The following is a 22033-nucleotide window of genomic DNA, read 5'->3' as shown; positions in this document are numbered from 1 at the left end:
TTTAATTTCACAATTTAGCACCAATTTGACATCTTTAAATTATACTTCTTAGCGATCTATGAGCGGAATCCTGGTGGGTCAGCTAATATGTGGAGGGTTCCAGGGAACTACGGTGACACCTCAAGCCTATGATTTGATTGTCAAGTATAAAATTTCGTCCATGATACTATCGAGAAAGAATGCAGTATCTGTAAAGCAGTTATCGAATTTGATCAGAGATTTGCAGTATATCGCTTTCAAGGAGGGTAATCTCAAGCACCCTATTATGTTCGCTATCGATGAGGAAGGAGGAATGATGAACTCTTTGTTTGATCCCGAAAACTTAACGCAGATGCCTGGAGCTATGGCACTATCAGCTACTGGTGACACCGATTTGGTCTACGAAATTCTGAAGGCTTTGGCATTCGAATTAAAAGCTATAGGATTTCTGATAATATTAGGGCCAGTTTTAGATGTTGTTACAAAGTTGTCTCATCAGTTGGTAGGAGTAAGAAGTTTCGGTACGACTCTCGAAGACGTTGTGAAGTATGGCAAAGCATGTGCTAGAGGCTTAAAGGATGGTGGACTATTTACTATGGGAAAGCATTTCCCAGGTATAGGTAATGCCAATGTGGACTCTTTACTAGAATTACCAATGATTGCGGATTCGCTTGATCAAATCAAACATTTCAATAGCATACCTTTTGTTGAACTAATGCATGAGGGCCTTCTCGATGGAGTAAGTGCTGCAGGGTGTGGTGTACCTACAATAAGTCCAGATGAAACACATGCTTGCTTGTCGCCGGTTTTAATAAATCAGTTTTTAAGAAATGACTTGAAGTTCAATGGTGTTGTCATTAGTGAATGCTTAGAAATGGATGCTTTATATCATTCTATTGGTCTAGGTCAAGGTGTGATATTAGCTATTCAGGCAGGCTGTGATCTAGTGATGGTTTGTCATGATTTCTTGCTTCAAAAAGAAGCAATAGAGTCTCTTCAGATGGCTCTTATAAATGGAAATATAGACGAAGAAGTAATAATGAAAAGTTTTGAAAGATTAAAAGTCTTTCAATCTCAACTTCAAAAATGGGAAGAAATGTTTCCCAATGGTGAGAAGAAGGAAACACTTCTTTTCAAGGATAGAAATTTCGAAGCTTGGCAAAGACATCAACGTTTATCAGCGATGGCTTACCAAAAGTCCATTACATTGATAAGAGACTACGGTAAAACATTACCAATAACAAAGAATCTTTCAGATCTGTCAAATGTCTTGTTACTCACTCCATTGTTGAACCCTATTTACCCTACATCCAATTCTGGTAAGAGACTCTTTCCTGGTGAACAGGTTTTTCAAAAATTTGGAAAGTTTTTATCGGAGCATCCTAAGAACAAATCTACATTCAATGTATTGCATACCACTTATACCGCCAATGGATTGACGGCATTACACGAATCTTTGATCGAGAGCTCGAAGGTCGTAATAGTTCTTACGTCTGAAGCATCCAGAAACATGTATCAAATTGGCATTGTTAAATATGTTTCCGTATTATGTGGGGCGAAACCAAATGCTTCCAATTCTAACCTATCAAAAAGATTAATCATAGCTGCTACGCTGTCACCCTATGACTTTTTTTATAACAAGAGTATAGGCAGTGCTTACTTGTGTTGCTATGACTATACTGATAACTCCTTAAGACAACTAGTAGGTGCTTTAATGGGAGATTTTGAACCCAGTGGCTGTATTCCTGGGGAGAAAAGGTTTTTGAGCAAGTTTAAGAAAAGGAAGAGAAGCTGGCTAGTGGATGAGTTGCAGATCAATCGAGATTGGCCGAGCTTAGTTAATTTGATAAAGGAAAATATAAACATCAAGAATGAACAGAGCTACAAGAAGTTATTAGAGTTATTAACTTTGAATCCTAAACAGAAGCATTTCATAGTCAGAAATTCTTCTTTGAATATTTTGTATGGTGTTGTATTAACCTGGGTGAATGAAGAAGTAAATTTCAATACAGACTTGACATCAGATCCAAAAACATTTGGGTCTTTGATGTTCATTTTGGTTGATAAATCAAAAAGGTTGCAATACATTGGAAGAAGCTTATATGAAAGGGCGACTAAATATCTTGTGCATGAAAAGAAATGCTACACTATAACTTTAGGAGGCTTGTTCCCGTTGTTTCCCTCTAACGATTCAATATCATACGTCGGTGCTATGGGATGGGGAAAGAAAATCGAGAGAAAGCACATAATGCTCTTGAGTGATTTGGAAAGCTGGGTGGTTCCTAATAAGATATTTAGAGAATTGATGATAGTCGGCGTTCGGTTTGATATTGGTACTGACTCAAGTAAATTAATGAACTTAGTGAACACATGCGAAGACGAACAAGTCAAAAGGATGTATGTGGAAGCAATAAAATCAATCAATAGACATAGTACTATTTATGAAGTGAAAATCATAATCGCACTCGAGCCAACTAATCAAAACGTCATTGGATCGATCATAATGTTCACAAACAAGTCACAATTTGCACAATTCTATCCTTTCATAGAAGAAATCGAGTCAAAGAACGCTATTGGTGGAATAGTAAGCCCATTGGTTGATCCATCCTACTCAAATTTAGTAGAGATATTTAATTTTGGTTTGATTTGCAGTGCTATAACCTTTTTGAAGTCTCATTTTACTGAGAGACCGGTCAAAAAGTGTCTTATACTTGGAGTTGAGGAAAGATCATTGGATGGCATCAAGCTGATGGGTTTTGAAGAATGGAAGACATGTTTTGAAATAACTCGTCCTGCGAGTGATCTACCAACTCCTGGCGAGAATGCATCATAACTTGTATAGTTGCGAAATCGCTGCGAAAAACTCTCTACAGCTTCTCTCTCTATCGGCTTTAAAAGTTTACTGATAATTCTTTGAAGAGCTTACGTAATAAATATTTTTTGTGGTAGGGATAACTGTAGTGACAGTTCTTCTAGTTCTCCATTTACTAAGTCCAGACTGATACATTTAGCGAGCCCCGCGTAGCAATAGTGAAAGTGCTGTGGTAGAATCCGAATCCCCAATGTTCTTAGATCCGGGATACTGTCCACGAGTCGAATGGGGTTCAAAAGTCGGTATTATGGCATAGTTTGAGTCCAGAACAGTATGAACTTCAAGATTGAGAGTTGGTTAAATGTAAGTAGCATAGTACTTTAACGTAATCTAGTCTTTCTCTTACTGAGCCTAACGGAGTTGTCTTAAGACTATAGCCTAAAGGCTTACTCCACTTATCCGAAGCGATTTTCTCCGGGAACGTTTAAACATGCGGGGCGTAGTAATAATCGGAAACTGTCGCGTAGTGTCAGTCGTGCCGCCAATATGCAGTCATTTGATGGTGCTAGCGCAGTTTAGTCGTAGCAATATTGAACAGCAAGTGACCTAAAAGCTTGCCAATGAAAAGACAAGTTTAGTCATGACATTGATTAATACTCCACTTGAATGTGAGAGTAAAAGAGGTTGTTCTCTAATTATCCATGGGACCATATGTAGATTATTAAAAGATTTAGTTCTTCGGTTTTGACTGTAGCATAAGCTAGTGTGAATATTTTCGGTTTATCTCGGAGACCCTCGCAATATTCTTCCGGATAGTTCCTTACCCCAGACTTCTGCAATTTCTAAACTGAGGTAGGTAAAAGTAGAAACAGAGACATCCTTTGCTCCGGGAGGCATTGAAAGCTATATAAATACCAGGAATCCTACAGTTATATTCACATATACTTAACATTATATAAAACAAATATTCAAAAATGGCACCTCCTACAGCTATTGAATCATCTATTAACTTTAATGCTCGTGGTATTAAATCCACTCAGGACCCATTGGTAAAACAATTGGAATTAGGCGAAGAAACTGTAATTCGTCATAATGCACCTGTCCCTACTTTATACGAGGATGGGTTACTTGAAAAGGGTACAACTATCTCATCAACAGGTGCTCTTATGGCATATTCTGGTAAGAAAACCGGTAGATCACCAAAGGATAAAAGAATTGTTGATGAAGAGACTTCAAGCAATCACATTTGGTGGGGTCCTGTCAACAAGCAGGTTGACGAATTGACATGGAAGATTTCCAGATCTAGAGCATTGGACTACTTGAGGACAAGAGAAAAGTTATTCGTTGTTGATGCTTACGCTGGTTGGGATCCAAGATACAGAATTAAAGTCAGAATTATTTGCGCAAGAGCATACCATGCATTATTCATGACCAATATGTTAATCAGGCCAACTGAAAAGGAATTAGAAAACTTTGGTGAGCCAGATTTTACAATCTACAACGCTGGTCAATTCCCAGCAAATGTTCATACCAAGGGTATGACTTCCGCAACCTCAGTTGAGATCAACTTCAAAGATATGGAAATGGTTATTCTTGGTTCTGAGTATGCAGGTGAAATGAAAAAAGGTATTTTCACAGTAATGTTCTACTTGATGCCCATCAAGCATCAAGTCTTAACTTTACACTCTTCTGCAAACCAAGGTAATACTAACGGTGACGTTACCTTGTTTTTCGGTTTATCTGGTACTGGTAAGACTACTTTATCTGCTGATCCAAACAGAAAATTGATCGGTGATGATGAACATTGCTGGTCTGACAATGGTGTTTTCAACATTGAAGGTGGCTGTTACGCTAAGTGCTTGGACTTGTCTCAAGAAAAGGAACCAGAAATTTTCAATTCTATTAAATTTGGTGCAATCTTGGAGAATGTGGTTTACGATCCAATTTCCAAGGTTGTAGATTACGCAGATTCTTCTATAACTGAAAACACTAGATGTGCTTACCCAATTGATTTCATTCCATCAGCAAAGATTCCATGTTTGGCTGATACTCATCCAACAAACATTGTTTTGTTGACTTGTGATGCATCTGGTGTCTTGCCACCAGTTTCAAAATTGTCTAACGCTCAAGTTATGTATCATTTTATCTCTGGTTACACCTCAAAGATGGCAGGTACCGAAGAAGGTGTTACTGAACCTCAAGCTACATTTTCTGCATGTTTTGGTCAACCATTTTTAGTTTTGCACCCAATGAAGTACGCTCAGCAATTGTCTGACAAGATTTCGAAACACAATGCTCATGCATGGTTATTAAACACCGGATGGGTAGGTGCAAGTGCTGCTAGAGGTGGTAAGAGATGTTCTTTGAAATACACAAGAGCAATCTTAGACGCTATTCACTCTGGTGAATTGAGTAAGGTTGAATTCGAAAACTTCCCTGTCTTTAACTTGAGTGTCCCAAAGACTTGCTCAGGTGTACCTTCTGAGATCTTGAATCCTACTAAGGCTTGGACCGAAGGCGTTGATTCATTCAATAAAGAAATTAAATCTTTGGCTGGTAAGTTTGCTGAAAACTTCACCAAATACGCAGATCAATCTACTAGTGAAGTTAAAGCTGCAGGACCCGATGTTTAGGCAATGAATAAAGTATTTAGTGAAAGAATTTAATCATAATTTACCAATAGTTTACGTATTTCTCAAAGAGAGAGAACTCAAATCAGTAGATCCACACAGGGGCCATAGTAGTCTCTCGATGTATTTTGTGTAATGTATTTCCTACTTGAGAATCCCCCCACATTGTAAGTTAAGTCCGCGAAGATGAACTTAATTTTGTTTGCGAGAGTCATTACTGGTTGCCTAATCCCCACCTTCGGACTCTGACAGAATTTGTGTAGTAAATAACTTTTATCACTCCGACTTTTTATCGGCATCATGTGAACTAAAAATAATCCGATTAGTATCGCCGCCGACTTAACCTGTAAATAGTGCGGCTGCACTGGATTTTTATTAAGTTACTATATGTATATTGTTTGAAAAGCTTCTAGCTCTTGTAGGACTATGAACTATGATTAGTGTCCTAATTTGCACAACTCTTGCGTCTTTTTCTCCTCTCTCTTCTATTTTTTTGAGAATGAAAGCCTATATCCAGCCGACTTAACGAATGTTTCAGTCTCCTCCTACAATTTACAGTTTTCATAGGATATAAACAAACTCAAAAGTATCAAATGTAACTATATAAGAGGAGGTATGGCAAAGAAAGAAAGTAACCTTACGTGAACAGGGAAAGTTCACTTATTGACTCGTTTTTTACTTGAAGCTAATATGTTTAATTACACTGAAAACTCATTTGAGTCTCTACGTTTTATTGGGACTGCAATCATAGGAACAATAATCATCAACTATCTTGTCAACTTTCTTTACAATGCATATACTGCTCGCAAACTTGAATGTAAACCAATGATGCTGAAGCAGAATGATGGGTTTTTTGGCTTTAAGATCTTTTATCAAATTTGGAAAGCTAAAGCTGAGGGAAGAATGATGGAAAAGTTGATGGAGAGATTTGAGCTTCATCCTGATGTTGATACTTTCAATTTTAGGTTGGCAGGCTTTTTTTTGATAACGACAAGAGATCCAGAAAATATTAAAGCCCTCTTGGCCACACAGTTTAATGATTTTGCTCTTGGTACAAGACATTCCCATTTCAAGCCTTTATTGGGTGACGGTATATTTACATTAGACGCTGAAGGCTGGAAACATTCTAGGGCCATGTTGAGACCACAATTCGCTAGAGAACAAGTTGCTCATGTCCAAACATTGGAACCTCACATTAAAAGATTGTGTAAGCATATTCTGAAACATAAGGGAGCTGAGTTTGATATTCAAGAGCTTTTCTTTAAATTAACTGTTGATTCTGCTACGGAATTCTTATTCGGACAATCAGTAGAAAGCTTGAAAGACGAATCTATTGGTGAAAATTCAGAGGATCTGGACTTCAATGGAAAGAAAGGTTTCGCCCATGCATTTAACACAGCGCAGGCGTATTTGGCCACCAGAGCTTTATCGCAGGACCTTTACTTCTTAATCAACAATGCTGAATTTAGAAATTGTAATAAGGCGGTACATACCTTTGCTGACTACTATGTCAATTTAGCCTTGAATGCTACGCAAGAAGAATTGGATAATAATTCTAAAGGTGGATATATCTTTTTGTACGAATTAGTGAAGCAGACTAGAGATCCCAAGGTATTAAGAGACCAATTATTAAACATTTTATTGGCAGGAAGGGACACTACGGCAGGATTATTGTCTTTCACATTTTTCGAATTGGCTAGAAATCCTAGAATTTGGGAGGAATTGAAAAAAGAAATTTATGAAACCTTTGGTTATGCTGAAAACTCTAAAATCGATGAAATTACATTTGAATCTTTAAAGAAATGCGAATACTTGAAGGCAGTTTTGAATGAGTCGTTGAGAATGTACCCCTCAGTGCCTCAAAACTACAGAGTTTCTACAAAAGCTACTAGTTTGCCAAGAGGAGGCGGGAAAGACGGCATGTCACCAATATACATTCGCAAGGGTCAGACTATAACATACACTGTATATGCAACTCATAGAAACCCAAAGATTTATGGTAAGGATGCTGAAGTTTACAGACCCGAGAGATGGTTTGAGCAAGAGACAAGGAAGTTGGGCTGGGCCTTTGTTCCTTTTAATGGTGGCCCAAGAATATGTTTGGGACAGCAGTTTGCGCTTACGGAGGCTTCTTATGTTATTGTTAGGCTCGCACAAACTTTCCCTAATTTATCGAGTAATGACTCGGAGTACCCACCTAGAAAGAACTCTCAATTGACAATGTGTCTTCAGGATGGTGCAAACATATTAATGTCTTGAAATACATGAAATATATAGTATTGAAAACGAGATTTTGAAGGGAATTAATTTTCAACTTATACAGCTTGAATACAACGTTTACGAATATAATCATTCCATTCTTTTCATCTTTATGTAAGTAAATATGCTTTCATTTGATTGTTTAAATCTAAATAGTATAATAGCACTTTGGAGTGTGTCTCGCACTAAAAAAAAAATGATGTTTACAACTCAAAACATTCTTTGAATATTAAGCTTATCCTCAGGGCCAGGTAGTAATTGATCTCTTACCTTCAGTATGCATTGGGATTCTCTGTTATTTACTGAGTGTTATAATTCGATTAGATTAGGCAATGAAGTTGACCCGAAATTCATTAAAGAGATCGAGGAAGACTTGTTCAATATTTTAATCGTGCCTCCAAAGAACGAGAGTTCTAGAAATAAAATATTGCAGGAGAACACGCCTGTGACATTTTCAGATGGGCAAGAGTATAAGCTAAATCAGCCCTTCATTGAGGCTGCTGTGGTGCTATCAACGGAGTTGGGGTTAGATGAGTTGGTAACAGCTGAAATATTGTATCTGGCGAGCGATTTGAAATTCGAAAAGGGAACGCTGTTGGTTGATTCTGCCAGATTGGAGTATTATACTAGACAACAATTAGTCTTAAACATTTTGGGAAACTTGCTTGAGAATGACAAAATTGACTTAATTGTATCGCAAGGAAATCATGAAAAATTCTTCAATAATATAATTAAATCATTCGAAAAGATTTATGAAACATTGGATACACTCGACGACTTGGTTGATAAGCAAAAGCTTACGGCGCATATAAATGACATTTCTTTCATATGCTCTATAAATTTCACCAAGTCACAGCTCTTCACGAACCATGAATTATTGGGTCAAATCTACTACACTTTAATCAATAATTATGAAACATACAGACAAATTGACTATTTCAATAGTATAATTAAGCACATAAAAAAGCACTTGAGTGATGATGATGTTCTAGTCATCCATTTTTTGCCAGGTCTATTCAAGTTTGTCTCTAATGGTTTTTGTGATTTTGCTCTGGTTCACGCATTATTGACTTCAACTTTGACTCAAGACTACCTGAATATCCTGAATAATGACACTATTGACTTGTCAAAATCTCAGTTGAAAGGATTCGAAATTCTTGTTATATTTTACTTCCTAACAAATTTTATTGGTTGGTGCAAAGACATGGAACCAAGGACAACAAAATTCAATTTCAAGGATGATGTTTTAAAATATATTGAGTGGTGCATAAATTATGGTGTTATGGATAAACTTTTATGTTATTGTGCTGATACTTCGACGTTGAAGACCCAGGAATTATTGGATTGGAGTAATATGTATGACTTCAGAGCCTTGTTACAGAAAACTTACCCAAAACTCAGCCCTCTTAGGTTTACTTTAAGATGTTCCAGTGAGCTAATACATGCATCTGCCATGCGTCCAGAATTTGAAAACGTTAAAAAATTGACTAACGTGTCTAACTATAACATTTCGAGCACATTTGTGGAAAACTTAGTGGTGCCATTTTTACATTCTTTTTTCTCCCAGTTCATAATAAATTCCGCTGTCATATTGACTCTGTTGAGAGATAATGAAGAAGACTTCCTATTGTCTTCAATTAATAAAAAGGAGCCGATTGATGCACCCAGTAATATTGATGATGATGATTCGACGAAAAGGTTGAACAATGGAAATGGAGTTGATAACGATTCATTAGACTTGGAGGAAATATCGTCGAGGGCAGATCTAGAAAGATTCTATTTAGCTCTTGCTTATTGTTATAGCGACCGACCGGAAATCTGTTTACTCTTTTTGTCTGTCGATGAACCACAGTCAGATATTCTAGGCTTTATTACATGGGGCCTAAGCAACAATACATCTCCACTAATCACGTCAACTTTTTGCTTGTTGCTTGGTTCTTTAACATCGGGCGGTTCGGAATCTTCTTGCAAAGTTTGGGAGATCTTGAATAATAATAGCTCTACTCTTAAAAAGAATGATTATTCAAGAATATCAATAGAGTCGATCATTGACTCATTGACTTATTATGTCGAAGCATTAAATGAAAATTTCGAGCAAGATTTGAGCGAACAACTTAAGCAACAACAGAAGAGACAGGACTTCTTCTTTTCAACTAATATACAAAATCAGCAACAGGAGAATCTTTCCTCGACTGAAGTGATTATAGAATTGGCTGAGGATTCCATTATATTCATATCAGGTTTTATACAATTAATTTCATCCATTGTCAGAAATTTGGCTCCTAATGAAAGTGAAAGATTCAAAGACATCAAAACTAATGCATTCAATAGATTTAAAGGAGTGATAATAGAGTTCTTAAAGTTTGATAATTTGATCATTAGTAGTAAAGGTTTGTTAAACTCCCTCTCGGCAAACTCAAATCGACCATCATCCAGCGAGGCACCCAGAATCCAAATAAGTGATGAAAACAGAGTTATTTTGACCAACCTTTTGTTAAATTTGTTAGCAGATTTTGTGTCGAAGGATGACAACTTAAATCTAAGATATCAAATATGGACAATTGTTGATAAATGGATATATCAAGCGTTATTTATTACTAATAATAATGATGGGACTAATAGCAATCATGAAAAGAATGAGGACGAAATTGCAAGTAACACTAGAGATGGAAATAATCTTTTACGAAAAGCTGGTAAACGTGTTGACATCAGAGGAAGTTCTGAAGCATTATTAAAGAATCCTAGATTGAAGCTATTTTATGGTCGTCAACATGTGAGGATTAATCAAGGTTTTCAGATCAATTTAACTCATTTTTCTCAAGTCGCCAATTTTGCAAAGTTACTTCGCAACTTATTATCGTCCTTGGATGTTAAAAATAAGGCTTTTGCAAAGTTTAATCTCTTGTATCCAGCTGATTTGGGAGAAAGCTACAGAATTAATAACCAAATTGGAGTATGGCCATATATCGAATATCTATTGTTGGAAGTTTTCTCCTATTCTGATAAATTGAATGATTTGGATGATAAGTTCAACTTGCAATTAATAGTGGTTGAGACAATTCAAAACTCTTTGAATGATGTTGATTGGGTTTTTATTAATGATATAGCACCTCATGCTGTCAAAGAGGTCAAAAACTTGAATTCTATTGTTCAATCCAATAATGCTTTGTCGTACCATCTTTTCATTAAGCTTCACCATTCTTTGGCAATACTTAATTATCTATACGATGAGAAAGCCTACAGTGCATTATCGAGGATTGTAAACGTGGGAGTTGATGAACTTGACGAAAACGAAAAGTTAGTGGTTTTAGTAGAAAAAACTCTAAGTGTCGTTGTAAGCATACTAGATTTGCAAGATACTTATATTAACAGATTACTTCCAATTCTCAAAGATGGTGATGATGAATTGGCTAAAATATCTCCCAGTTCTATTGGAATAAATACAAACATGAATCTAACATTGAACGCACCGAAGTCCATTTTCGATAACATCTATTATCCGAAAAACATTGGAACAAATGGGATAAGTAACTACTATGAAATCTTTCTCTTTAATCTATCGGCAGTTGTCCATTTGGCTCTTTATGTCGGCACATCCAATAGCTATATTGCGAATTTATCGGTTAGGATTTTGAATAAGCTAAGCTCTTCTGAGTATTTCATTGCCAGAATTTCATATAATCCAAATGATCCATTATTGACAAAGAATAGATTATTAACGATATTTGAGACGATAGACGAATCGATTAAAATAAAGTTTTCTTTCATGAAACAATTTGAAGCTTACAACGATGACTTAGAAATAAGGTATAATATTTTGAACTTTTTATTAGATAACTTAACCGTATCAAATGGAAAAGAACCAAATGTTGCTCATTTCTTATTAGGATTTCAACTACGAGGAGGAAATTTATTATTTAAAGACTTTTATGAAGAGAACTCGCTATTAAATTCTCTACTTAACACTTTAGGAGGTAGCTTGGACTTTATATCTGAAATTAATTACAATGAAGGAAACAACCGAATTGTGAATGTTGCGCCTGCTAGACTTTCCTCACTAATCTTGAGAATATTGGTAAAATTGTGTCGCGATCCAATAAGTTCTGAAATCACTTTATGCTACTTACGAAATAATGGTAATTTGTTTGAAAGACTTATCGATCATCAACCAAATATTGATCAAAGCACGGTGTTTCATGAGCACACTTTTAATGGGGATTTAAGGGAAGATGTCGATAATAAGTTCATTCATGATCAATCAGGAAGAGATGCTTTCTTTTCATTCATCGATTATAGGAATCTCGTATTACAATACTTATCGTTGGAGTTTCATAGCGTGCCTTCCATGACAAGAAAAGAACACTACGTAAAGTCACTTTTAGGTAATAAGGATTATCTTGATGGTTCACCTAAGGTTTTAAACTTATTGGATATCTTGAACTTCAATTTTAAGAATTCCGAAATCCACAAATATGAAATATATAACGAAACATATAACATGGGTCTTATTCTTCAGGAAGCTAAAGCCTCCAAGTCTGAAGCGGTCGATTTAACCATTTTGAGTAAGGTTGTCAAGTTTGTGTGTCAAAGCTCAAACTTGAGGTTAAAGGAGGAAAAGGTCGCTTTTTCCAAGCAAGTGATGTTCGATGCTTACCAATTAAGTGAATTTGTGACCAAAGTGGTAATAGCAGGGGATTTGAAAGATGCCCAATTGAAGTGTTTACATTCTTGGTGTCAATTAATAGAAATATTAATTACGGATGGAATAATGGATTCTAAAAGTTTTGTATTGGAAATTTTTCAAGTCTTGCTCCCTAAGATTAATGACTATTTAGAGTCAGCAATAATTTTTTCAGAGGAATTTATTTCTTTAAGCGTTTTACTTTTTGACGTTTATGAGCAAAAAATTTTGAAGAAATGTAAGAGGGAAGAATTTTCGATAGAATTTCGAAGATTATTGCCCTTATTCAAAACATGTATTAGTGGAATCTTGAATACTAACTCTACTCCAAGCTTGAGATCAGATCTCTATATTTTAACTAACAAGTTTCTAGTTAATCTTTTCAATAAAGATGAATTAGTTAGAGAAATATCTGGAATTATAAAGTCCACGGACAAAAGGTTTATCGATGTTATTTGCAATGATTCCATATATTCCGAAGGGCCATCTAGGATAACATCTATCCTCTTATTGGAATCGTTGATCCATTTATCCTCATTGAACAAGAACAATTTTATATTGGATCTTTTGATAAAAAATAACTCATTGTTGATGTTAGTGAGGTCTATCAAAAGAACTGATCAAATGATATCTATTTGTTCCGATGAAAATTCAGGCATAAGTTTAGAAACGTTGTTATATGAGTTGACAGCATTCAAAAGTACCATGTATTTCTTATTAAGAGTTGCTCAATCGAAGGCAGGTTCACTACAGCTAATTCAAAGCGAATTATTTCCTATATTGAGACTGTCAAAGTTTTTACAAATTGATCCTGATGTTGGATTAACTTTGAAATTAGGTGAGACTAAGGATTTCAATAATATCAAAGTTAGCTTGTCACTTGACACGCCTTACGCTTTGGCAGACTTGAACAAAAATGCACAATTCGACAACGACATCTCCTACTTTGAGTTTTTGAATCCTACATTCCAGCTAGTCGTCGCTGTTCTTCTCTCAATGGGACCTTCTTTTAGACCAAGTATTATTCAGACAAGAGAAATGTTAAAAGATTTCCACTATTTGTTGGTGGGTATAATGAAAAGAGATTACTTAGTTGAAACAAAACAATTGAAATCAGATCATCTATACAAGGATGAAAACATATCGCTTGTCGGCCTCAAAGAATTGGTTAAACTTTTCACCCTTCTAAACTCTTTGGTAAGTGAGAAAGGTGTCTAGAGTGATCATGTTATGTATAGTAGATTAGACGTATAATATACACAATTTTCGACGATTAATGATTAACTAAAACATAGATCGCACGGCACAACATATCATATCAATAGTTTCATATCAATCACGATCATAGCAATAACTCTTCGTATATATGTTTTTGCGATAATATGCCCAACTCGCGCTTTATTTCCTATAATGTCCACTTTCATGTTCCCCAGCGCATTTGATTTTCTTGATGACGTATGGATACATTTATGCAGGTGTGTATCTTATTTAGGAAATAAACAAAAGCCGCTGTTTCGAGTTGCGGCCTACCTTAGCTTCGCCGTCTCTCATTCACTAACGATTGCCGGTTCGAATTTCACCGGCAGGAAAATTTTTCCTTTCACTGAGATTATGATGCCCACTCATATCTCGATAGAAATAAGCATCTGGTAGATCACAACGATAATGCACGTTATCTATTGTTTTAGAATCTTTTTATCAGTTTGCCTTTTACTTAGGGGCGACCTGAGGCTTATCTATCGTAGCTCAAATCAGACCATGTATACTTTACCCAAGATTGGTAAAGATTTTTCGCAACAGGGTAGGTAGTATGTGTGGTCGGTTTTCTCTCGCTCTTGGACCGTATGTTGTTCGGATATGCTTAAATGAAGCTATTTATTTGGTCATGTCGCCTTTTGGAAGGCGGGTCGTAATTTATTGTTGACCGTTATTGGATCGGATATTATTCTTGGTTTAAAATCGCTAGATGCCTGCGGCATAGTTAGCTTGAATGTTGCATGATGAGATTCTTTTCACCATTTTTAAAAACTCCATAAGTAACTTGGATTCTCCAAACCCTTTTTTTCTTTTATTTCAGAGATATATAAAGTGCGCCAGCTAGTTGAATTCATAAAAAAAACTTTCATTTTCACGATTACCAAACATTGCAACAATGTTTTCAAGACTGAAAGTAGATGAGAAGGACCTTCAGCTTCAAAAAAGCAGAAGTGTACTGCTTGACGAAAGTTCTAGCAATGGAAATGTTTTCGAGCGTGAAAATACACACAGGAGATTAGAGAGCAGACATGTTCAGTTGATTGCAATCGGAGGTTCTATAGGTACTGGTCTTTTCATCACTATTGGTTCCACCTTAACTACAGGAGGACCCTTGGGACTTCTTTTGAGTTACACATTCTGGACCTTTGTCATTTTGTTGTTAACGACTGCAGTCGGTGAAATGGTTTCCTTTTTACCAGTAAACTCGCCTTTTTTGACCATGGCTGGCAGAGTTATCGATCCTGCTTTCGAGTGTGCTGCATCGTTCAATTTTTGGATTATGCAAAGTTTATACATACCTTTTGAAATAACTGCTGTAAATGGAATGATCCACTATTGGAGAGACGACTATTCTCCAGCTATAACTTTATGCATTCAGATTGCCATTTACGCTGTAATTAATGTTTTTGCTGTGAGATTATATGGTGAGCTGGAGTTTTGGTTATCTATTGGTAAGCTTATTTTATGTATTGGTTTGTTATTATTCACTTTGGTAACTATGTGTGGTGGCAACCCTGAACATGATGCATATGGATTTAGGAACTGGCACGTTAAGGGTGGCCCAATGGGCGAAGCTATTACCACTGGACTGTTAGGAAAATTTCAAGGATTCTTGGGAGCTTTAATCAGTGCATGTTTTACTGTTGTTGGACCTGAGTATATGTCTATGGTTGCAGGTGAAGCTATGAACCCTAGGAAGGTAATGCCCACAGCATTTAAAACCGTTTTATACAGGTTATCACTATTTTATATTGGCGGTGCATTATCAGTGTCCGTTTTGATTGCCTACAATGACCCAGAGTACCTTCGTTTGACGAGTGACACTTCGAATGCTGCTTCATCTCCATATGTTGTAGCAATGAAGAATTTGCACATTAACGTGTTACCTCACATCGTTAATGCTCTTATATTAACTTCAGCATTCTCTGCAGGAAACTCATATACATACTGTTCTTCTAGAGCACTTTATGGTTTAGCAAAGAAGGGTTTTGTTCCTCGTTTTTTCAGTCGCTGTACGAAGAATGGAGTGCCTTTGTATTGTGTCGGTGTTTCGGTATGTTTCTCGATGTTATCATTGATGCAACTTGGGGAATCAGGTACAAAAGCATTGAGTTATATGGTAAGTTTATGCACAGGTTCACAATTATTAAACTACGGGTTTATGACAATTATATACATGGGATTCTATAACGCTTGCAGAGTGCAAGGATTGGATAGGTCAACCTTTCCCTACAGGGCTTGGTTTCAGCCTTATTCGATATGTGTTTCGGCATTTTTCATATGGTGTATGGTGGGTTGTATTGGTTATACTTGCTTCCTTCCTGGTCAATGGTCTGTTGATACCTTCTTATACAACTATGTTATGATATTTGTGTCTATTGGTATATTCATTTTTTGGAAATTATTCAAGAGAACAAAGTTCATCAAGCCTTCCGAAGCCGATTTGTTTACAGGATTAGATGAAATCGAAGACCATGAGTATCAGTATTATGCAAAGAGAGAGGTTTCAGACAAGGAACGAAAAGATAGCATTTTTAGGAGGATCATGAATTGGGTATTTTAGAGATTTTTATTAAAAAATATTAGATTAACAATTTTTTACTTCTATAGATAAAAATAGTGAACATTTCAGGCATCGATAAAATTAGAATTACTTATGTATCTAGCTACTCCATTCCCAAGTAATGTCAATTCTACCTAATGATTGGTCTGCTAACTTGGAAAAAGCAGAAGGCGAGAAATCCAAGTCGTATTCTGAGCAGCCGTCACACCTATCGACCACTGTAACCTCGACCGTTTTTCCTTGATAGTGAGCCGTAATTTTTTCACCACAGAATGGATTGGTATTCGGATTACCAGTACTCTTCGAATCATACAACAGATGAGAGATTGCAACAATAAGATCACTTTCCAGATTGGTCTTACCGCATGAGCCTAAAGCAGGAGTATAATAAGTTCCTTGGCCAGAATATGAACCTGAAGAAGCTGAAGTCGATTCACTCGTTTGTGAAGTCGATACAGTAGCTGATGAGGATGGTACAGTGGAAGAACTGCCGGAGCTGCTGGAAATCGGAACTGAAGGTGTAGTTGCAGCAACTTTTTCCGCAGCCTCTACTCCAGAAGTAGTGGGACTAGAGTCAGTAGATACTGTTGTACCGTCAATATGAGTCGTTTCTTCTCCTGTGATAGTAGTAGGTTCACTTACACCACCGGTCTCATACACTGTGTGAAGTCTTGTAATTGTCTTGATATCCCTCTTTTCAGGTGCTTGAATAATTAAATCTTCTTCTGCATTTGGGATAAGTGCGGCAGATGCTAATGAGCATATGAATAATAAAATGATTGAAGATAACTGCATTTGAGTCTTAAATTCAGTTAATGAAGGAATGACTAAGGATAAAGGCTTGTAAAGGAGTGACTAAAGTGTGAAAGGAGCGGACGAAGATCAGCCAGTACCAAAATTTTTGATTTCCTGTCTTCTAGTTATTGCCGTGGTATCAATAAAGCTCTCGTTTAGTATTCAAGGCTATTGCAGACACTTTATATTCTCTCTTTACTTAAGCTGCTCCTCTGTAGCCATGGTTCGAGACCATTGCGCGATGATTTTCTCCTTACATGGTAATTGTTGTGGTCTCCTTGAAGCAGGCTTGTCTCTAATTTTTGCGACTGAAACATTCTATCCTACCTAAATAGGCGTAATTCAATTTTCGACACGGTCGCTAAACAAATACCCCTGCTTTAACAAAGTCAATGCGAGAAGCGCGCCAAAATCGCGGCGCAAACCTATTACAACTAGGAGAAAACGAGGGCCACTCTTCTGACATGGTTTGGGCCCTTACTCTCGTTGGTTGTGCTACTATTGTCTTCACGAATTCGAAGAGATCGCAATAAGAGTCTCACTAGCACCCGTGGGGACAGAGCCCATTTGGGTGTGGCCTACTCAAAAAATTCTTAAACACGATGCTTTGTTAAAGAGAGGTGGCTCGTTCAGTTTCTGAACCAAAAATATATATGCTAAACAATGCTGAATGCAAGGACAACTTTAGTGAAATGTCCTTAAGTATCATGCTATTTAATATTTAAATTCAGTTATGTTTTAAAGTAGTGTGCTATTATCGTGTCTCCTAGTGCTCCTGAGGGCTTATTATGTAGTAAGTTTTGTTACCTGTTCGCCCTTAAAAAGGCGTCTGGATCATCCATCGCGGAGCTATTTGATAATTAAGCTAACGGCAGTATTCTTAATCGATACAGCATTGGGGAAATAAAATTTCTAGCTGGTGAAAAAGCCACTTGCTCTGAAAGCTAGCTAAGCCAATAGTTTTCGCTTTGAGTCTGATATTCCTATCATCAGTAATGAGAATACAATACCGAAATAATTTAGCTGTCTTAGTATTCAATAGGGTGGGCCATGATTCGCTGTTATCAACCGCAGGTGGATTTATGGTCATATTCAATCCTTTGGAGAGATTTTTTCCTAATTCATCGTGTTCGTTGACTGACCTCAATATTGTTTCATCAACATTAGACTTCCAATTCGAATTGTGTTCAAATTCAGTAATTTCATTGATATCACTAGCAACCGTGCCATCAAATCTTAAAGGTAAAATATCCTTTGTGGCATATAATTCTCTGATGATTATGACAGATCTTGTTGCTGCGTCAGCAATTGTAGCCTCGGCGGATTTTCTCAAAGACCTAAGCTCCTGAAATACTATTATGGGTATCAGTACTTTGAAAACATGATTTCGAACACATTTATAGATTCTCCCGCAATGCTTTAGCCAAATAATTGTATCCAAAGTGATATACGTAACATTAGTATCCATCCTGTCCCCTAAATTGCCTTCAATCGTACCTGAATTTCCTATTGTATCATGAACAATTTCACTAGTCAAATAACTCTCCACATCGTCATTAAATGACATTCTGGCTTGTTGTACCGCGCGATTGTGTTGTTGTTGATGTACGTTATCGTGATAACGATCTTTCATATCGGCTTCATTTTCAATCTCAGAATCAGCATAGCCTTCCATATCATCATCATCCGCGACATAGTACTCTAAATCTTTACCTTGATTCTCAGACGGTGTTTGTTGAATTTCAAACCATGCGGCATCTTTCTCGGTTGAGCTTATGCCATTTATTTCCTGTCTACTCATCAAGTTGTCCTTAGATATGGGTTGCATAAAATGATTCTGCATAAACCTTCCATCGCTGAAGAGAAACCTTTCTACGTGTCCATACACTTCAGAATCATTGAGTGAAGAGATCAAATTGTCATTATTCCTGTAAGTTTCTTCTTCGAAGCCGAAACGTTGATTGTTTCTGATAAGCCCAAACTGATATGTTTCAGCTATGTGAATTGCTAATAAGATTACCCTTACTATCCTTTCATCATTGTAGTGATCTTGTTGGTCTCTAGACCGCCCTTCGCGACCGCTTGACATGCTGCCCATTGGTGATGTACCACAACTTGGTAAGTCAAAAATTCCATCATCAATAACACCTGCAGATTCTAAATCAACAAAGTCTCTCTTTGCATTTATAATATCGAACCAAATCGTTCCCCAGCACTTCCAAACCTCAGGCAAAAATTCATTCTCATTAAAGTAGTCAATGAAATTAGTATAACCGGGATAGCCTGCAAGGTAATCTGAGCACATGAAATTCAATTTTGAATTGCTCCTAATGATTTCTAATAAGGAATTCAAATAGTTTATAATGTGCTCCCAAGGAAGCATTTTTCGAATTAGCCAAATGAACATGGTCTTTGACTCAGGGAATTTAACTGTTGCTTCTCCAACCGCGATTAAGAAATAGAACCAAACTATGATATGAGACGTTGAAGCTTGTCTTGGGCCAGTGAGATAATGACGTAAAATTCTAATAGACAATTCCAAAACGGACTTATTAATATACTGCAAACATCTAAACCAATCATGTCGAGATAAATCTAGAGCACTTATGGATGGCCCTTCAATGCTTTGGCCAGTTTCGTCTACGCCCACAATTTCATCACCTGCTTCTTGTAATTTTGCTCTCGCTTTTTTATCTTTCTTGTCTTTTCTTCCCTTCAAAGCTTCCGGTAAACCAAAAATTTTGGCGAAAGGATTTTTGGGATCACCGAATCCTATTAAATGATTGACATTAGCAATTGCAAATAATGGACCTTTATTGAACCAAAAGTTCATTTTTTCTATCGTATTAGCGGTGGTTGTTTGTTGTTGTTGTAAGTAATATGGATGATGTGCGTCGTTTGGCGATGCTACGCCACTTGGTGTATATAATTCCCGGGTGAAAAAATTGTAGCCATTAGAGTCTGATCCAAATGTCAAACCATATCGTGTTACCAAATCAATACCATACTGTAGTTGAGTATCGTGAATGTTTTCGACTGAATCACCAGCAATGTGAGATGAGAACGACGTAGAATGTATACTTAGTAGCACCTTGTGAATTTTTATAAAATCAATAATTGGAAGCTCAAGAAGCGACAAAATATTACGTTGTGTACATATGTTTTCGACAACTAACCTGAGATAATGTTGAGTTGGTACAAAAGGATCATGACAAATAACTGACTTCCCTATGTTAACAAGGGCATCCAAGTTATCTTGCTGAACAGTACAAACGTGATAATATATTTTTCCATGCCCATAGAGTGTCTTCATGGCAATAGTATACCAGTATTCGGCACTAGACTTCCAATCTATGAATTTCGTAGAATACAATGCTATTGCCATTCTTGATAAATCGCCTAGCTTTTCCAGCCACCATCCCTCCATCTCCAAATTAGAATCTGTCAAATTTGAAACGATATTGAAGCAGTAAGCTATAAAGCACAGACATATGTCATGCTCTTGAAAAATGTTCATTACATTTTTTAAAACTTCAAGAAACCCAACAACCCCGTAGACCCACATCCTTCTAGGTATCTTATACAAGTCAACAATATTCTTGCCCGTTTTGAATTCAGTTTGATTTGAAGACGGTTTCAATGCAGTTACTAAAAAATCATAATAGTTATCTAACAAGATAACATTATGGTGATAAACTGTCCATAAATCATTCAGTAATTCAGATGATCTAGTTTGGCTCATATTTAAAGGGGAATTTGAAGTCAAAGAAGAAGATAATTGATGAGTTGGGAACAGTGGATTCGAGTAAGCAGATGTACCAACGTTCGACAATGAACCTCCATTTGATAACTGATTAATCTTCATTGTGACTTCAATACAATTTTTTTGGACTACCTCTTCAAAATTTACAATGTTCTTGTATGTTTCTTTAAGTTTCGATGCTAATTGTTGCTCCTCCTCTGACATCACCCTTTGTTGTGACGACAGCTGGGTGGCCTGTGGCTGATCAAGGTAGGTATTACTGGGTGTGACATTCAGAATCGGTTCCTTGGTAGACTCTTTACTTGCCTGATTTATGCCCATGTTATATTCAGACAGATCAGAATTGTTTTGAGGTGAGACGTTCGTTGGTTGTGGAAGGTTGGGGCTAGATGGTAGCTCAAATCCCGAGGGTGTCGGCGTAGGAACATTCAGCTGCATTAAGTTTTTCCTCACCGAATGATTGTTGCCACCTAAACTACTATTATTACTAACATTGACATTAGTAGTCGTGTTATATCGTGAAGTTGGAGGGTTAGTTTGTGGCGTGGCCGCATCGAAGGTATAATCTTGACCAGTGGGACGTTGCATCGCCATCGGTAATTGCAAAGGATTAAATATTCTCTTATTATTATTACTCCCCAAATAATTAGACATGCTGCTTTGCCGTTTTTGTTGAACGGATGATTTAGAAGGATCGGCCTGATTCGACCCAGTAGCACCTCTGTTAGCGTTGTTTGCCACCAAATCAAACATATAACTCCGATTATCCATGCTTGTGAATCCAGCAGTGATTTTATTTTGCCTACTGCTGTCTTCTGAAGTTGATCAATGTATTTGGTGGGTGTGCTTCAAGTGAACAATCACTGCATGTTTCGTTAAATATGGGATTCATATTAATCAGTCTTCAAAAATAGGGCTTGTTGCACGACCTGGCTCAAGGAGCTGGAATCCTCTACAACGGAAGAGATAGAGAAGAGAATAAGCCAATACGTTATGGCGGATCATCTGGCAATGATGAATTAGAGCTTCAGATTGAAATGAGAAATCACAGATGTAGTCTAGATCCTTATAAAATTAAAGAACTTGAATTGTTTTTAAGACTATTTTGTATGAGATGACGGCATTGCAATCTTTATAGGTTTACAGCTGATAAATAATTGTAGCAATATGTATTAACGAGCTGAAGACTTAATGAAGTATCAAAATGACACCACAAAAAGTCCACATGTATATATGACTCTAACATATGGTTAGCTATATCGTTAAAGCAACCATGAGGTGAAGGATAACTCCA

At 36.8% G+C, this 22033-nt stretch overlaps 7 protein-coding genes across 7 annotated transcripts; 5 read left to right on the top strand and 2 right to left on the bottom strand.

Annotated features, from left to right (window-relative positions):
• Window positions 1-58: 58 nt before the first annotated feature.
• NGS1 (Ngs1p) lies at window positions 59-2812 on the top strand (the record flags this gene model as incomplete). The annotated part of the gene is made up of 1 exon (XM_062956487.1): window positions 59-2812. One exon carries the CDS (start codon window positions 59-61, stop codon window positions 2810-2812), a length of 2754 nt encoding a protein of 917 aa, XP_062812985.1.
• A 953-nt stretch (window positions 2813-3765) lies between these two features.
• PCK1 (phosphoenolpyruvate carboxykinase) lies at window positions 3766-5424 on the top strand (the record flags this gene model as incomplete). The annotated part of the gene is made up of 1 exon (XM_062956486.1): window positions 3766-5424. The coding sequence occupies one exon, from the start codon at window positions 3766-3768 to the stop codon at window positions 5422-5424; it is 1659 nt and encodes a 552-aa protein (XP_062812984.1).
• Window positions 5425-6111: 687 nt separating this feature from the next.
• On the top strand, window positions 6112-7680 carry ALK2 (Alk2p; the record flags this gene model as incomplete). Its single annotated transcript, XM_062956485.1, has 1 exon — window positions 6112-7680. One exon carries the CDS (start codon window positions 6112-6114, stop codon window positions 7678-7680), a length of 1569 nt encoding a protein of 522 aa, XP_062812983.1.
• Window positions 7681-7957: 277 nt separating this feature from the next.
• On the top strand, window positions 7958-13579 carry PRCAT00006339001 (uncharacterized protein; the record flags this gene model as incomplete). Its single annotated transcript, XM_062956484.1, has 1 exon — window positions 7958-13579. One exon carries the CDS (start codon window positions 7958-7960, stop codon window positions 13577-13579), a length of 5622 nt encoding a protein of 1873 aa, XP_062812982.1.
• Window positions 13580-14513: 934 nt separating this feature from the next.
• Window positions 14514-16181, top strand: AGP2 (Agp2p; the record flags this gene model as incomplete). Its single annotated transcript, XM_062956483.1, has 1 exon — window positions 14514-16181. The coding sequence occupies one exon, from the start codon at window positions 14514-14516 to the stop codon at window positions 16179-16181; it is 1668 nt and encodes a 555-aa protein (XP_062812981.1).
• Window positions 16182-16280: 99 nt separating this feature from the next.
• DAG7 (Dag7p) lies at window positions 16281-16976 on the bottom strand (the record flags this gene model as incomplete). The annotated part of the gene is made up of 1 exon (XM_062956482.1): window positions 16281-16976. One exon carries the CDS (start codon window positions 16974-16976, stop codon window positions 16281-16283), a length of 696 nt encoding a protein of 231 aa, XP_062812980.1.
• An 880-nt stretch (window positions 16977-17856) lies between these two features.
• Window positions 17857-21510, bottom strand: PRCAT00006336001 (uncharacterized protein; the record flags this gene model as incomplete). The annotated part of the gene is made up of 1 exon (XM_062956481.1): window positions 17857-21510. The coding sequence occupies one exon, from the start codon at window positions 21508-21510 to the stop codon at window positions 17857-17859; it is 3654 nt and encodes a 1217-aa protein (XP_062812979.1).
• Window positions 21511-22033: the final 523 nt, after the last annotated feature.

The sequence above is a fragment of the Priceomyces carsonii genome (genome assembly GCF_900007245.1).
Source record: "Priceomyces carsonii strain CBS4050 genome assembly, scaffold: Debaryomyces_carsonii_scaffold_7, whole genome shotgun sequence".
Classification (NCBI taxonomy): domain Eukaryota; kingdom Fungi; phylum Ascomycota; class Pichiomycetes; order Serinales; family Debaryomycetaceae; genus Priceomyces; species Priceomyces carsonii.
The sequence above is the reverse complement of the archived record's forward strand: the minus strand, read 5'-3'. Positions and strand labels throughout refer to the sequence as shown.